The following is a 17912-nucleotide window of genomic DNA, read 5'->3' on the forward strand; positions in this document are numbered from 1 at the left end:
TTATTTTAATTGAAATATAGAAGGGATAAGTAAAGGGAAATTAATGAGGATGAGAAAACAACTTAATTGCCGCGTTAATATGAAGTGTGCAATATTGAGTAGGGGTCATAAAGAACTCGCAACTTGTAAAGCCCCTGCAAGTTTGAGGGGCTTTTGGAACTTGCGTCCAGGAAATGCGCGAGCTGCTTCAACATTCTTGCATCGCGAACACAGTTGCAGGTGCCCATCGGTTTACTCACCACCGTTCGCTAACCACCTGCAAGGCCCCTGTTGCTAGAAATAGCGCTCTGAGTAACTTATTTCTGCAGAAAGGACGGATATATTCAGTTCGGTGGCACCAAGGGATTAAATTATTCTAAAGCGACTTTTACTGAAATCACAACATTGCATACTTGTTCAACATGCGACAATTTTTTTCCACACAGTGAGGAGACTTTCGCTCTAAAAATCACACCTATTACTCATGAAACTAGATTTACGAGTCTTCAATCGGTTGAAGAGTTTCGTACGGCTATTACGAAAACAAAATATTGCTTTTTATCCAGTACTTTCATAATTCTTTTGCTCATTTAGTGATGAACGAAATAAAGGAATGCTTAGTTTTGTACACATGTACACTGCCGTGGCATTATTTTGCATCGATGGCCTCATGTTAGCTTAGTTTTATCCTGATCTAGTTTAGAGTGCGATTCAGCATCGAAAAGTCAACTCTGAAGTTTCAAAAATCTTGACGAGTCTCCTTACAAGGAGTGGTCATTCCTTTTTCGCAACTGCGAAAAAGACACAAAACGCAAATGGACGCTTGCACTCGACCCGCGCAGACGAGTCGAAGCTCCAACACGATGAGGCAACTTTCGACAAAATGTGGAAGCAGGAAAGAAAAGCGACAAGAGAAGGGGAGAAAATTTCTACACCGGCCTTCTTCTCACACAACGAGGAGTCAATTTGCAGATGCGTAAGGTGATGGCGATGTTGATGCCAGACATTGACCCATACTCACAGCGGGGGATGTGCCAACAAGCAAGCGTTAAAAGGAAAGAAAAAAAAGAAAGAGAAAAAGAGAAAGAGAAGGGGCGGATAGTAGTTACAGTATAATAAAATATTAAAGCTAGATCTTATATAATAATATTTTAAGAAGAAAGTGTTTTTCAGCAGTCAGACGGAAGTCAGAACAGGGTAAAGAAGAGCAAAAAAGAAAGGAAGAGAGAAAGAAAGGAGCATGGAACCCAGGATTACCTGAAAACGAACGATATACTTTTTCAACAGCGCAAAGGACAAGGACGAGACGAGGGCACATACACAGGGCTGTGTATGTGCACTCGTCTCATCCTTGTCATTCGCGCTCTTGAAAGAGAATCTCACACGAACTTGCCCAAGCTTCAACAGAATGATATAATAGTCTGAATGTGAATGTGCAACTTCTTGTAAAGAAAAATAAAGACCCATGTTTTACTGACGCAGGACTTAGGATATTTTTTTTTTTTTACATATGAGTATATTTGAACATGAACGGAACACCTCCTCGTCTTCTACGTACTCCGTGACCAAGAAGAAAGAAGACAGACGCTTGCGCAGCGAAGGCGACGGCGCGCGGTCGGAGGAGCAGCCGGCGTCATGGTCCGCTCAGAAGATTAGGCCAGTACGGGACGGTGAGGTACCCTTTCTTCCTTCAAAATTGGCGCCATGTCGTCGCACTACCTGCAGTTCCAGAAAGTGGCCATTGACCGCGTCGAGCGGGTCAAGGCCAAGCTGGGCCTCAAGGACCGGAAGCACCACACGTCGCAGGCGTCGGCCGCCTCATCGCAGCACGACAGGTCCCAGCTGCTGGCCACGCTCAAGACGGGCAAGTCGACGCCCACGGACACCATCGAGCGGCTGCACGCCAAGGACCTGCCGCTGGACACGTTCCTGCGCAAGCACGACAAGCTGTGCCGGCCCGTGGTCATCCAGGGTCTGCTGGACGAGTGGAAGGCGCTCGAGCGCTGGTCCCTCTACAACCTCGTCTCCAAACACAGCGACGACGAGTTCCTCGTGGGCCGCGACCAGAACCAGAACAGCGTGACGGTCAAGATGAAGTACTTCGCTTACTACCTCAAGGAGTACCGGGACCCGTCGCCCTTCCAGATCGCCGACGACCTGGCCTCTGGCGGCAAGAGGCGGCTTCGCGACGACTACGAGGTGCCGTCGTACTTCAAGGACGACATCTTCAGGTACGCCAGGGAGTCCGACTTGCCGCCGACGCGTACCTTCAACCTGGGGCCCCCGCTGGCCGGGGACAGGATTCAGACGAACCCGCTGCACTGCAACCTGTGGAGCGCTCTGGTGCACGGCAGCCGCCGCTGGTGCCTCTTCCCACATCACGTGCCGCAAGACCTGCTCTGCAACGACCACAGGGCGGCGCGCAAGGACCGCCGGCTCGAGACGGCCGTCGCGTGGTTCGAGCGCATCTACACGAAGACGCAGTCCTCCCGCTGGCCCCGCTACTTCAAGCCCCTGGAAATTCTGCAGGCCGCCGGAGAGGTTGTCTTCGTGCCCGCTGGATGGTGGTGAGTTCCTCGCTCCCATAACCTGCAACGAGGCTCTGGTTTCTCCTCGATCCGAGACTAAACACGTTCAGGGCTATTTAAACAGCAATGCATTGTACATTTGAGCTTTTAAATTACTGCATTATGCATACGGCTGTCTGTCAGTTTGTTGATCTGTTTGTGTTATTATAAGAACGGCAACTTGTATGAAGTACTCGAAGAAACATTCAATAGCGCATTGCACTCAGCTTGAGGCTTGTAGCCCGTCACATGGGAATATAATGCGTTCAAAATTGATATTATTCCGGCCTATAGCGGCTAAGATGTTGCACGAGCCTGCTTAACTTGCTTACGCAACATTCTGCTAAGAGTGAGTTTAAGTGCCTCCATCCTAAACACACACACGTGCACTCTTCTAAGACGACAGGTAAGTAGAGAAAAGATACCTAGTATATGTATATACCTCTGCTCAAAAGCCTTACCTGTACCCTATGATACACCGGTGCTCTATATCCCTTGTCTCTATCGACCAAATGGGCAAGATAGGCAAGTTTTTCTTTCTTTAAATGAAATTCATCCGACAGCTTGGACACATAAACCGATTAGCGTAGAACACCACTTTGTAGAGGCCTACATCAGCATGTATTGTATTTTCGCGATCTTGATTGTGAAATAACTAAATATTCAGTTGGGGATGCAACACTGTATCGTGTTCTTTGTGCGTTTTTCACAGTATAGTCAGCCAGTTCCAGGACAGTAGGTGCGAACTAAAGCCCCTCCACACACGTTTCCGCCGACCAGCTCATTTAGTTAGAACAAACGTCACGTTTATTATAGTATCTTCGGGTACTAACATAATAGGGACATGGAGGATCGCTGTCTTGTCTGTTCCACGTTTCTTTTTTCTTTTGTTCTCTGAAAGTGCATTACTGGAACAGCCAATATTAAAATTTTTTGTCTTTACCTCCAGTATATTATACGTGCCACAGTCTCTATAGCGATGTCTACTGGTTTACATGCGTAAACGACATTTTATTCGCGGGCACGATACTTGCAAGATGAACGTTTGGAATAATTTACAGGCAATGAATTTTACGAAACGGAAAAGCATAAGGCCACGCCCAATGCAAACTTCTGGACAGACACACACAGACACGCACAGACACGGACATACACAGACAGACAGACAGACAGACAGACAGACAGACAGACAGACAGACAGACAGACAGACAGACAGACAGACAGATTGATTGATTGATTGATTTGTGCGGAGAAGTATATGAGATGAATATGTTGACGGATTACTGGAAAGGAAGAAACAGCAAGAGAGAAACGGGCGTAAAACATGATTGCCCATTTGCAGTCACTTATGCTTCCATGTTTTGCCTATATTTTCGTGATCACCTAACTTTTAGGTGGAGTACTGACCCACGTGTCATGTTCACACGGCAGCATGCTGAAAGCCTCGATCACTTCCATGCTTCCTCCTGTGAGATTCATGCCAACGCGTGCATGACCCGTTCAAACAACACTGTACAAGAAGCAGACAAATTGTAGTATAGTATATCTTGGGTCTGTTGGTACATTATCGTCAACATGACTGACAATAAAAGGAGAGATATGCGCTCGTCTGGTCCAGGTCTTCGTCTCTGGTATGTGTTCGTGTTCGCGTAGCCAATGGCATGCCAACGCAAGACAATCATTTTCGTGTGCTCCAGGTACGTGGTGATCAACCTGGATGTGTGTGTGGTGATATCGCACCACCACTGCAGCGCGAGCAAGCTGGCCCAGGCGTGGCCCAAGCTAACGCGCTCCAACAAGAAGCTGGAGCGCGCCTGGTTCGAGGCTCTGCGCCGGCGACGCCCGGAGCTGGCCGCGCTGGTTCCGCGCAAGCAGAAGCGACGCTCGCGCGACAGCTATTCGGACGCCAAGACGGCCGACAGCAGCGCCACCTCGTGTTCGAGCGACGTCGACAAGGACGGCTCCGACGAAGTGGCCTCGGACAACTCCTGAGAAGCGCGGACCGCAAGCGCAGCGAAATTCACGATGGCTCTGACGATTCGCCTCGACCGTTCCTCACGCTGCGCAGCAACCATAAAATTCCCCTCGGATATTTGCTTTGTCTGTACGAGTGCATACCAATGATTGCTGCGCCGTTATCAATGAGTTGCGTTTGCACTTTGCCTCCAGCGTGACGTGCAGCAGGGCAAATCGGGCATACATAAGTGTTTACGGGAGCTTCGAGTTCAGTGGTTATCATGGGAATGATCAATGATAGGATGTATACATAGATTTGCTTCTTTGTCCTTCTGGCTTCAAACGACCTTCTGATTTTGCAAGTTGATCAACTTCAACAATGTTTTGCGTTATAAAGGCAGTATTTGAAATATTTATGCATGTGCGCAAAAATTTAATGCTAGAAATGTGTGATTGCTTGGAAATTCAGAAAGGCAAAACTTTATCAGTGCGGACACGAGAACGTCTCGAGCCATAAGCGCGTATACTGGGCAAATATACGTACTACCCATTAAGTGATGGGGTTTTACGTGCCAAAACCACTTTCTGATTGTGAGGCATGCTGTAGTGGGGGACTCCGGAAAGTTAGACCACCTGGGCTTCTTTAACGTGCACATATATAAATCTAAGTACACGGGTGTTTTCGCCCCCATTGAACTGCGGTCGCCATGGCCGGGACTCGATCCCGCGACCTCGTGCTTAGCAGTCCAACACCAGTACCACCCATCTTAACTATGGTAGTTGAACGATCACCTCGCCAATTTTACTCTAGCAATTTTGGCACGAAATTCTATGACCTCCAGAGGCCATCCTAATTGTACCCCTAGGCCTATATCTTCGACCGAGCTGCCGCAGATAACCTGGAGTTGAACAGATGGAGTGATCTAGAGAATTTGCTGATATGCGGTGGGTTCGAAACAGTTAATTGCCGGTCGCTAAGAGAGGCACAAGAGGAATGAATCTCTAGTGTTAATTACTCTTCTATAGAAACCTGCAAACGTGGTTTTATGACAAATCACGGCTGCACAATTTTTCCGCAATTGGAATCGTTCGCGGCAAACGGTCGTTCGTTATGGCGATCTCTGAGGTCAGACACCGCCGGGAATTAGTCGACTTTGAGTCAAAAACTTGCACACAGAATTAACACACTGCCATACATCGCCCTGCAGAGTAGTGTGAAGAAGTAGCACTAGCGAGTTCCTCAGTAGAAAAATGTAATTAAAAAAAATCGGGGGACACATAAGCACTGCTTACAAGTTGTGAACGCGGAAACATTAATGTCCACTTGAACGCGCGGTACGTGCTGTCCGAGCCAGCAAGCAGCAGCAGCCTGTGGTGCCAACGCCGCATCCCGCCAACGCGACAATGCCCCCTCCCCTCACTCAACACCTGGCGCACTATCGCTGCAGCGATAGTGCGCCAGGTTTCCTTTCGCCCTCTCTGACTGGCTCTGCTCCGTCGAGAAGCGCTTGTGACGAGAGCCAGAGCGAGTGTTAAGTGGCGTCGCGGCGATTCCCTCTCCCCTCTTGCAGCACCTGGTGCGCTAACGCGGCAACAGCTGTTCCCTTCTGTCCGCTGTGCTTTGTCGGGGCGCTGCTCGTGACGCGACGTCGCAGCAAATGGGCATGCGACTTTAGGTGCCTTTTCGCTGCTATAGATGACAGATGCCGGATTTTTCATGGTGTCAAATTTTTTCGTGGCATAAAATAAAATGCCGCAGTTTCGCCCGAAAGGCGAACGATCGATTTCGACAGAAAATTATTAGACAGCTAATTGAAGCGAGGATAGCAGTTTTGTCGGCCCTATAAACCTGTAGCCATTCATGGTGCACTTTTGAGCAGCGCTCACAATTAGACGAAGGACGAAGCAGAATCACATAGGACAGACGCTGACTGTGAACTGACATTTATTTTGAAAAACATGAGAAACCGTCTAGTTGTGAGCGCTGCACAAAAATACGCCAAGAGCGCTTACCAACTCGCTCAGTTTTCAAGCTGAGCAAGCGAATGTTGTAAACATTCGCTTGCTAACTGATGTGACGATGATGATAACTGATTCGATGTGAAAAGGAAAGGTTGGCGCTATCTTCTGAAGACCTTGAGGGAGCACGGCTCAGCGACCGCCGGCGTGGAAGGCAATTGTCGTCCTCCTCTCCCACAGCCCCCACATGGGGCGAAGGGGACGGGGAAAGCGCATGGGTTGTTTTTGCGCTTCAACAGCATGCAAACCTCGAGACGCCCCAAACTCTCCCGCATGTGCGTGCGTAACGCGTCACGCGCGCGCTCCTGACCGGCCGTGGCCTATCGAAAGCGCCACGCCACTGGGTGGCGCGAGAGCACACGCCCTTTGCATCATCGCCTATGCATCAGCGGTGAAACTTCAGCCGCCGATCTCAAAAAAACGGGCGATAGAGCCAGAAACAGTTAATAGCTTTAAAACTTGTGACGTGCTTGGGACTATACACAATTATCATCCGCCCACCTTTATGTCCACAGCAGAACGAATGCCTCTCCCAGCGATCTCCAGTTACCTTGTCTTGTGCTTGCTGATTCCAACTTGGGCCTGCAAATTTCCTCATTTCATTATCCCACCTAATTTTCTGCCGTCCTCGACTGCGGTTCCCTTCGCTTGTCACCCGTTCTGTAAATATAATGGTCTACCGCGTATGTGCCCTGCGCATTAGAAGTCCTGCCCAACTCCATTTTTTTTCTCTTAATGTCAATTAGAATATCGCTTATCCCCGTCTGCACTCTGAGCTGCACCGCTATCTTCCGTTCTCCTAATGTTACGGATAACATTTTTCGTTACATCACTCTTTGCGCGGTCCTTAACTTGTTCTCGAGCTTCTTTGTTAACCTCCAAGTTTCTGCCCCATAAAACCGGTAGAATGCGGTGATTGTACACTTTTTAACGACAATGCTAATCTCTCCGTAAGGATGTGGCAATGCTTGCCGAATCCACTTAAACTTATTTTGATTCTTCTGTAAATTTCCTTCTCATAATCAAGGTCCCCTGTCAGTAATTGACCTAGATAAACATACTCCTCTAGATGCTCACTGGTGAACATGAATTCTTGCTCCTTTTGAAAAGTTATTGAATATTACCTTTGTCATCTGTATATTAATATTCTACCCTACTCCTACACATTCTCAGTTAAGGTACGTGTTCAATAATTTGTTGCAATTTACCCCCAGTGTTGCTAAGCAGGACAATGTAATCTGCAATCGAAGGTTGTCTAGATATATTCACCGTTGATCCTCACTCCTAAGCCTTCCAAGTCTAATAAATACTTCTAAGCATGCACTGAATATAGCATTGGAGAGATTGTGTCTTCTTGCGCGACCCCTTTCTTCATAGGTATTTTTTCAGTTTTCTTGTGGAGAACTAAGGTAGCTGTGGAGTCATTGTAGATATTTCCCGGGATATTCACCTATGCCTCCTTTATTTATTTATTTATTTATTTATTTATTTATTTGTTTAATTCAAGTATTCTCAAGGACAGATGGCCTTACAAAGAGGAGTGGGAGAGAAAAGAAATTCATGTGCAATTTGTTTAAGAAAAAAAACGTAAACAGCAGGTTTGAATTTGTCAGAGTACGGGATAAGAGCGATGGTGGCAGAAAGGTGGTTCCAGTCGACGCTTGTCCTATAGGGATGAAAGAATTACTAAACATGTTCGTACAGGAGGAAGGAACTTCTACTTTATACTTGTGGTCCAACCTGGATGAAGTGTTCATGGGTGGAGCAAAAATAGCTTCTTTCAAAAGAGGGTTATAATGGTAAATCTTAAGGAAGAGGAAAAGGCATGAACACTTAAGACACACTGAAAGATCTAGCAGATTTAAACTGGTCCTTATCTACGTCACGCTGGCATGAAGTGGATAATTAGAAAGAGTGAAACGAGCTGCTTTATTCTGAATACTTTAAAGTGTGTTAATAAGAGTGAGCTGACCACAGTCGTAAATCTCAGAGGCGTATTCCAGTTTCGATCTAACAAGTGTTCTACAAAGAGAGAGTTTAAGAGAAGATGGTGCAGAATGAGGACAGCGAGAGAAGTTAGGACAGCCGTAGACAGATTAAAATTTCTATTCCTCATCATTCGTAATAAACTTAAAATTAGCAGGTCCGACTCCTTCAAATTATGGCCCAACGCACGTTTCCGACATAGACATAGCATGTATACCGAGCCACCATTAACACGAAATGACACATTTAAATATAGCTATTTTCCTAGATAATTAAGGAATGGAACATGCTTCCCGATCCACTGGTTTCCTCTTCTTCTTTAAGTACATTTCTAGACGAGCTGCAGGCTCTTGTTTGTTCAGGGAAAGAAGTGTTCTAATCCGCTAGATCACTAACACCGCGCTGTGGTCGCGACGAGTGCAATTGTGCTCGGATTATTACTTCTGTGAATACATGTGAAAAAGCAGTGCCTTTGTTTGTATTATTATCATTATCTTCATTGTTGCACGCGTGATTCTTCATTGCATTGTAAATATTGACTGTATCTCCATTCCTGTAGTGACCCTTCGGGGGTACGTTAACAGTGTCAACAAACAAACAAACAAACAAACAAACAAACAAACAAACAAACAAACAAACAAACAAACAAACAAACAAACAAACAAACAAACAAACAAACAAACAAACAAACAAACAGTTAAAAATTCCACGCGTATAACCAAGCATGCGGTTAGCGTTGTTAGAAATGTATTCTATATACGTGGACATGCCATGATAGATTGTTAGCTATTTGAGCTCCACCGTACGTTTAGCATGTGACGGTTGACAAGGGATAACCGTTGAGAATATAGTTGCGTGCCGGAATAGTGGTAGAACGACGAGTCACATGCATGACTTTACATTTTTCAGTATTTAAGGGCATGCACCGTTGTTACACATTATTAAGGCCGTGTTGAAGTTTGCCAATGTCAGACGAGTCAATAACTTTAGCATAGGTCATCAGCAAACATTTTAGTACACGGAAAGCTGAGGCAGTTAGGAAGGTCGGTAATATAGACTAGAAAGAGGAGTGCTCCAAGAACTGAATCTTGGGGAACGCCTGAAGTTACGAAGGTAGGACTTGAAGAGAAGTTATTTGCAAATACATATATACTGGGTCCTATTGATAAGGAAACTCTTAATCCAGTCGGATACTTCTTCATTCATGTTAAGTTCAACTATTGCTAAGAGGAATGACTTGTATGAGGCAGTATCAAAGGCTTTAGCAAAGTCTAAAATTATAGTCACTAGCAATTCCAAAATCATTTGCAGACAGGTCATTAGTGAAAGTTAAAAGTTGTGGTTCGCAATAAAAATGTTTGCTAAAGTCATGCTGGGCAGTGTTAAAGATCGAGTTAGATTCTAGGAACTCTGCTAAGTTAGAATAACTAAGTTAGTTCTAATAACTTGCATAATATATGCGTGTTAATGAGATGAACCGGTAATTATTAGGAGAGTGCGTGTTACCTGATTCGTGGACTGGAACCACCTTGCCTACTTTCCAGTCGTCGGGAAGGACGGAGCACTGTAACGACTGCGTAAAAAGAGAAACAGAGAGAGAAATAGAAGAATGTAAAGGCAGGGAGGTTAACGAGACGCACGTCCGGTTTGCTACCCTGCACTGAGGGAAGGGGTATGGGGACTGTGTGAAAAGTTTAGACAAAACATGCAGGAAGGAAACTCAGGAGAGGCCCTGACGTCACTCTTTGTGAAGCTAATGTGAAGCCGGAAGTTGGCGTTGCTCATGGCGTTGCTTCGCCTATCGGGCCAGCTCTCCTCTCTTGCTTATGTTTCTTGCGAAACCACGCCGCGCTGCGCGCAACCGGGCTGCTCGGACACGCGTGCTCCGCAGCAGTACTTAACAATCGCGGTGTCTCATTGCATTACTGTTGCCTAAGTCAAGTTGAAAGAATTTCATAATGAGCTTCGCAAATTGGGCCTTGAGGTTCGAATCGGCAGCCTTTACCGGCTTTTATGAAAATAAACATGACTTATAAGGCCAGCCAACCGAACTGTTTTCATCAACCGCAGGTAACGGCCGCTGCCCAGTTCTTGCGTGTGTTTAAAAAAGGTCACCTTCATCGCTGCCTTCTACTTGCTTTTCTCTGCTTGGGCTTCCTGGGGCTCTCAGACGGACTTGCGAGCTAGACGTCTGGCGATACAAAAAATTTGCGCATTCTCACTGCACTGCAAGAACGCACTGGAGACACGTACGACACACCGACCCATTTGCGATCCACTTGGAGTTTATGAGCAGAAACACATTCTCGCTTGAGGAATCGTTGTGGTTTATTGAACGAACTTCGGGTGGCCGCGCATCACTACGACAGCGCGCCGGCGAGGAGGCAGAATGTCATTTCTGACTCCCCGTTTAGATTCATTGACTGCGGCCTGAGGTGCCTTCTTACCACGGTAAGTGAAGCATCACGGAACCAGTTTTGCGATAGCCAGCGCACGGTGCAGAACAGTACGCGCGTAGAACCGGCCTACGCGCGACCATGGAACAGCCGTTTGATGTGTTCGCAGGCGTACGTTCTGTGAAGCCTTGCTCACTCTTGCAGCGCATCCGCTAACCTTCACTTCCCTGCGCTTCTCGCGCGCACAGATAAGATACGCCTGCAGTAGGGAGGATTCGTTCCTTAAATCAAAGCAGCCGCTTCTTTCCCATCTTATAGGATGAAGCGACGGCTGGCAGGCGCACGGTGCCGAGGGCAGCAAAATGCACATATTCTGCGTAACGCTCTATCAGCACGTGTATTGAGGTACACCTGTGCAGGTGTGCATGAACCTCGAACGCGCTCTGCTTAAAAGACTTCGTGCTGTCGCAAGTACTTCGAGGAACAAGCAACAGTTAAGCAACATGTGCTTTAATATATGCACAAAAGCAAGTTGTTACTGAACACCAACTATGCCTTCATAACGTACGTTCTACGTGCCGCAAACGCACCATATGCGCTGTCAGAAGCAGGAATCACTGACCTGCAAGGTGTTCATTGTACGGATTTTGAAACGCATCGGTTTCTGCCTGCGATGGCACGTTAGCATGATTCCGTCAAAGAGGGCAATATTTCCCGCGCATATTCCTTCGTCCGTTGGCATTGCTGTGACGCGGTACATTGCGTACTGCGTTGCATGCGCGTTCATTTCCCGAACTTCAGTTCCTCCTGCCCCACCTGGCCACAGCAACATCCGGGAGAGCACGGTCCAGATAGCGCAGTGAAACAAAATACGGAGACCAACGCAAACCTGCCCGCATGGCGCCATTGTCGCGGTACGAAACCTACGGAGCAACATGTGTGAGCGCACAGAACCATAACAAAGCCGCCATTGTGGCCCGAAAGGCGTGGCCGCTACGGCAAAGAAATAAAAAAAATACAACGAAAGAAAGGAGAACCTACTACGTCATTTCCTCCACATTTTTCTCCTAGCACGCGGAGGGGGTAGGGCTTCTCCTCAGTTTCCTTCCTCCATGAGACGAAATATCGGAAGAAAACACTTCGTTGCACGTGATTATATTAGAATTTAAGGAATCAGCCCCACATGAAGAGAAAATATCTTTAATTTCTGAACTAGGCCTTTAACACCGACAGAATCGACAAGAATTGGATCCCATCGGTAAAAAATTGAGACTAGACGTATGCTGAACAGCGATTGGGGTAGGGCAGTCAAAATGGGAAGCAATGGGACTTCTGTTTCTGAGGGCAAGTTGCACCATGTTGCGCCATGGCAACTTCACAGCCTTCACGTGACCTCGCGGACGCAATATTAGCAAGGAATGCATTCCCAGCCATAGACAGCTTCTGCTGCGTAGCTAGAATAAGCCGAAAATGAGCCAATTCAAATAACGCGCGCACGTTCTTTCTTTCTTTTTTTTCAAACAACTGATTTTCAGCTCATTGCGGCTGTCATACAGGCGATCCAATAGCAGGCAAAAAAAGCTGTGCTCATAGCTTTTAGGGATCGAGAGCGCGAGCCGTCTATGCTTCGCTTCAGCAACATACTGTTTATATAGCGTAGCAACTGCTGCGACTTGTGACAACCAATCAGGGATGAGAACCGGCCGTGCATTTCAGGTATGTGTTTTTTCCATAGTTCGTCCAATTGTCTCCGAAAGGCGCCCGCATTTATTGTTGCACGCAGGTCTCACCTCTGGAAAGACCGGCGATGCAGTATATTTTCTGCTTAGAAAATGACGTGCACGCTGACTCCGCATAAATGCCCGTATTCACAAGAGGCTGTTACGTAAGAATCATTCGGAAGAGGAAATGTCCGCCAATCCTAGTGCTGGACATATTATTAGCAAAGAGGCGGGCCAATTGTAAAGAGCACTTACAAACGAAAAGCTTTGCGAATTCGACTACAGTTTAGCGCTGCCAAAGCTACGAATTCAACTCAAGTTGCGCTCTTCAACATAACAATATAAAGTGTGTAACGGAGAATGGTTCTTTAATCGTACCTCTATACAGACATTTCTCTTTAAAAGCGTAGACACGATAAAAACTTCGCCCCCATGAATAAAAAGGACTCAGAGTCCGTAGTGATAGTGCTCCCATTGCTCTTATCGTAAGTTTCTTTAGTGCACAATAGAACGCGTGCAACTAACTTGTTGCGGCTTCCGGTGGATGTCGATGTGGGCTGCCGCTGCGATAAATTGAGCGTTGTTGAGCATTGAGACACTTAAACGAAACAATAGATTGCGGTATAGCAAGCAATAAGAAATTCACAAAAGAACCTAGCCCATTGTGACAGTGGCTGACATCATAAAAACGAAAGAAAAAAAAAAGGCAGAAGGGAGGGGAACATAATTTTCTTGAATATTATTTTCTATAGAAAATAGCTTGCGCAGCTGGGGCAGAATTCAGAAATTTTTTTCGTTCGTAAGAACTTTGCTATACATACTAGCATGTTTCGCTATCACGGCCCGTCGGCGCCTGCTCTTTGAAACAGTTTTAGCGCGTAAGAACTTTTTCGTGAACGCGCGCCTGCAGTTTGCTAATGTATTAAGACTCAAGGGCATGCACCCTTGAACTTATCAATTGTGCTGTTCATAACAGCTCTATCATTCACTGTCCTGCGCGCATGATTTCCCCAGGTTTCATTTGGGGGCTGCTAGTGCGTGACTCAGCGAGTGAAAGCGCGCGCGAAGGACCTGGGGAGGGAGAAATCAGCCTTCTACAGGTGACCGGTATTCTACAAGCCGGACAGCCTGCTCAACTGGATTTTTCTGCGCATCCAATACTTGCGGAGCTTGAAGAAGGTCCGAGCAGAGTTTGTTTACCGTGTCCTATAAGTTTCGCTAAGTTATTTCTGCCTCACTCGGCTGTATTAATTGCTTCATTTAATGAGTACCTTTCTTTTTTTTCAGTCGCGGTGCTGACTGTTGGCTACGTATGGTTGCGACCAACGAAAAATCGGGTCCCTCAGCTACACTCATTCACTTTCATGCATGACGGTAACCAAGTACACGTACGCTCTAAACAAGGCAAATTGTAATTCCTTCCCACTATAGCTTCACTGCAAAGCCTGGTCCTGTTTAAGGTGTCGGATATGCTATTTAATCTATATATTGTCGGGACTTCACATAATCCAGACGTTATAAAAGGGAAAATTGTCCGTTTGCAAGCTTGCGTGCACTTGCACTAGATTCGCCAAGTGGGATTTGCGACTGAAGTATGTTTACTTCGTTATCAATGGGCGCTTGTCGTCAGATACTTGTACCTCGAAGTCCTCACGAATGAAACATCTTGGTAAAGCCATAGCCAGTGAACAGTCAACCATGTCAAAACTGAAATGATTGTCTGTCTCACGTGTAGTTTTATTCCTAGATGTGTTACTGAATGGAATGCCTTCCCTTACTCTGTTATGCCAGCCACATGTAATGAAGAACTTTTGGAATGTGCTTTTCCGCAATGCGTAGGTGTCCAGTTCTAGTGTTTTTACGTGCATTGCTTTTATAACTGATTTGCTGCTCTGCTGAGACATTTGTGCTTTCCTTTCAGTTGTTTTGATACTGTGTTCACGTGTGTTAGTGTCTTCCGCTCCTGAAACGGTCATTGCTCTAAGACTACTAATGCATCAAAGAATAGTCTAATTTTCATATTTAGTGCTGTCGTAATAATTCTGTATCTTTTGAGCGAAGCTGTAACCGGCCAGTATGTATACTTGTCAGCCTTGAATAGAAACCCATTCGAGAAATGCGCCCCGAGCAATCTCACATTTAAAATGTGTTCAACATTATATAAGTAGTTAGCGTGGTGTTAAAAAACGAAGCGGAACAACATTTCAGCACCTTCATCTTTGGTTTCATGTCACTAATATTTCAACTCGTAGTCGGCTCGGCGTTTCAAAAAAAAAAAAAAAAAAAAAGAAAGGGAAAGTTCGAGGTAAGGCCCCTCCATCCACGCGCCACCGCCGACCAGGTTGGATTTATTTATTTATTTACAAAGTACCTACATCGCCACAAAGGCATTACGTAGGGGGGAACAAAATACAACCAGTAATACAGAGAAGCTTTCGGACAGATATACTGACAAACAGAATCACTACAATAACTGTTAGAGAAAGGCGTACAAGTAACGTGAAACAAGCAAGTTCCAAGATATATAACACATACATTTGTTTTACAAGAGCGCCGTCACAGCATTGAATAGAATAGTTCGTTATTTGACACATTTACTATATGATTTGATAAACTGTTCCATTGTCTAATTGTTTTGGGGAAAAAAGAGTAGTAAAAAGTGTTTGTTCTGCAGTTATAGGCTGAGATCTTTTTGTTGTTATCACAGCGACTCGATATATAATCTGGTTCCAGGAGATAGTTATAGCGATTAATACCTGTCTGATTATTATATATTCGGTGCAATAGTTTAAGCCTTAACTTCTGCCTACGCATATGTAGTAGATCCCATCCTAAAGTGGCCTTCATTTCGGAAATGCTAGAGTACGGGCTGTAATTATTGCAAACAAACCTTGCTGCTTGGTTCTGTAGTTTTTCCAGTCTATTGATGAGGTAATCTTGATAGGGATCCCATATTACACAAGCATAATCAAGTATTGTTCTAACATGTAAGAAGTATAAAGTTTCTTTAACTTCGCGTGTTGCCTGTTTAAAATTTCTGCGAATAAAATGTAACATCCTGCTAGCTTTTGCTATGACAGTGTCAATCTGTTTATGCCAAGTGAGTGATTCGGTAAAATAGACTCCTAAATACTTATATTCAGACTGTACGTCGATAAGCGTGCCATTGATGTTATATCGTTGCTGAAATTTGGATAATTTTTTGGAAAAACTTACGCTACTGCACTTTTTTATATTTAAGTTCATGTTCCATTTTTTACACCAGATCGCTACCTTATCTAAATCTGTTTGCAATGTATCTATGTCATCTTCAGTGGTAATTTCTCTGTAAATCACACAGTCATCAGCAAATAGTTTTATGGGTGATGTAATTAGTTCGACAATGTCATTTATGTAGATTAAAAATAGCAAGGGCCCCAGTACGCTTCCCTGAGGAACGCCCGAAGAAACAGTTATTGGTGAAGATGCAACGTTGTTTAAGACAACAGACTGGGTTCTTCCGTTTAGGTAGTTGCGTATCCAATTTTGAACGTTTTCGTTTATATATAATGCAGCGAGCTTTACATCTAGGAGCTTATGGGACACAATATCGAAAGCTTTTTGAAAATCAATAAAAACGGCGTCTACCTGACTATTGTTATCAATGGTTTTAGATAACAAGTGCTGGAATTCTATTAGTTGTGTGTTGCAGGAATAGCCTTTTCGGAATCCGTGCTGGGAAGGTGTAAAAAAAGCGTTTGAGTCAAGGAATGCAGATATGTTACTATATAAAATGTGTTCGAATATTTTGCAACATATTGACGTTAGTGAAATCGGCCTATAGTTTTCTGTGAGTTTTCTGTCGCCCGATTTAAAAACAGGTGTCACGCTTGCCGTTTTCCAATCTTGGGGAATGAGGCCTGTTTCAAGGGAAAGCTTATAAATGATCGTTAAATACGGAGAAATGATACCATGACACTCTTTAAGGACTACTGGCGATATTCCATCAGGTCCAATTGCTTTTGTGTCATCTAAATGCCGTAATAAAGAGTCGACGCCACTAACATCAAATTCAATATCTGGCATCATATCGCCTCGATTGGCGTTGTTCAAAAGCGAAGTCTCCCCAGCAGGTAATAGCGAAAACACAGATTGGAAGTACTTGTTGAAGCATTCCGCCCTCTGATAGTCCGACGTCACGGTTTTGCCGTCAACAGTTAAAGATGGTATCGATATGTCTTCTTTTCGATTTTGTTTTACATATTTCCAAAAAGATTTTGGGTTTTCTCTCAAGTCCTTGTTTAATTTAACAAAGAAGGTATCTTTGGCAGCTTTAATTGTTGCTTTCAATAGCTTATTTATCTCTTGCAAGCGTTTCTGATTTGCCAGACTGGTGTCGGCAGAAAATGTTTTATACGTTTGTCTTGCTTTCCTTACAAGTTTACGTATTTCTACGTTAAACCAAGGTTTTTGTTTTTTTCGTTGCCGCAGGTACCTGCATGGAACATGACTTTCGACTAGTTCAAGTATTTTGTCCCGAAATGCTGACCACAAAGTTAACGGACAGCGTGCATTTGACATATATTGGAAAGTAGGAAAGAAATTTTCAAGTTCGGTCCTGATAGCAGCATAGTCTCCTCTGTCGTAGCTGTACACTTTTCTTTGCGGAATTTGCGCCATCCGTACTCGCTGTATGTTAAGCTCTATGACAACTGCCCTGTGGTCACTAATACCTGGGCAAACAGTAACTTTTGATATTATGTTCGGCTCATTGCAAAGTACTAAGTCTAGAATTGCATTTTCTCGCGTAGGTTCCAGTACGTACTGCTGCAATCCATTTAATCCGAGCAGTTCTTCGAACTCTGTGTAAATACGGGACCTATTGCCAGCCACACATCCAGCATTCCAGTTGAAGTCAGGCAAATTGAAATCCCCCCCTAGAAGTACGCTATTAGGCAGGAGAGAGAGCATCTCAGACAGCAATCCGAATGAGCCGCTGCTGCCGGGTGGACGGTAGAATGTCCCGTAGACTACATTGTTTCCGTTAGGCAATTTCACAAGGCACCAGACAGACTCAGAATCGTTTTCAAATAAAATTTGTGTACTTGACAATGCATTTGATATCAAAAGGAATACTCCCCCGCCTTGTCCATGCCTATCTTTCCGATAGACAGTAAAACCAGGCGGAAAGATTTCTACATCAGGTATATCCTTGTTTAACCATGATTCGGTGCCCATCACAATCTGAGGTTTAACAGTGGCTACTAAAGACATGAAGTTATCGACTTTGTTCCTTATGCTGCGACAA

General features: G+C 45.0%; 1 protein-coding gene across 1 annotated transcript; it reads left to right on the forward strand.

The window, feature by feature from the left end:
- Window positions 1-654: 654 nt before the first annotated feature.
- LOC129386370 (bifunctional arginine demethylase and lysyl-hydroxylase PSR-like) lies at window positions 655-4639 on the forward strand. Its single transcript, XM_055074222.2, has 2 exons — window positions 655-2546; window positions 4245-4639. Exons 1-2 carry the CDS (start codon window positions 1684-1686, stop codon window positions 4537-4539), a joined length of 1158 nt encoding a protein of 385 aa, XP_054930197.1. The 5' UTR covers window positions 655-1683; the 3' UTR covers window positions 4540-4639.
- Window positions 4640-17912: the final 13273 nt, after the last annotated feature.

The sequence above is a fragment of the Dermacentor andersoni genome, chromosome 4 (genome assembly GCF_023375885.2).
Source record: "Dermacentor andersoni chromosome 4, qqDerAnde1_hic_scaffold, whole genome shotgun sequence".
Taxonomy (NCBI): Eukaryota; Metazoa; Arthropoda; class Arachnida; order Ixodida; family Ixodidae; genus Dermacentor; species Dermacentor andersoni.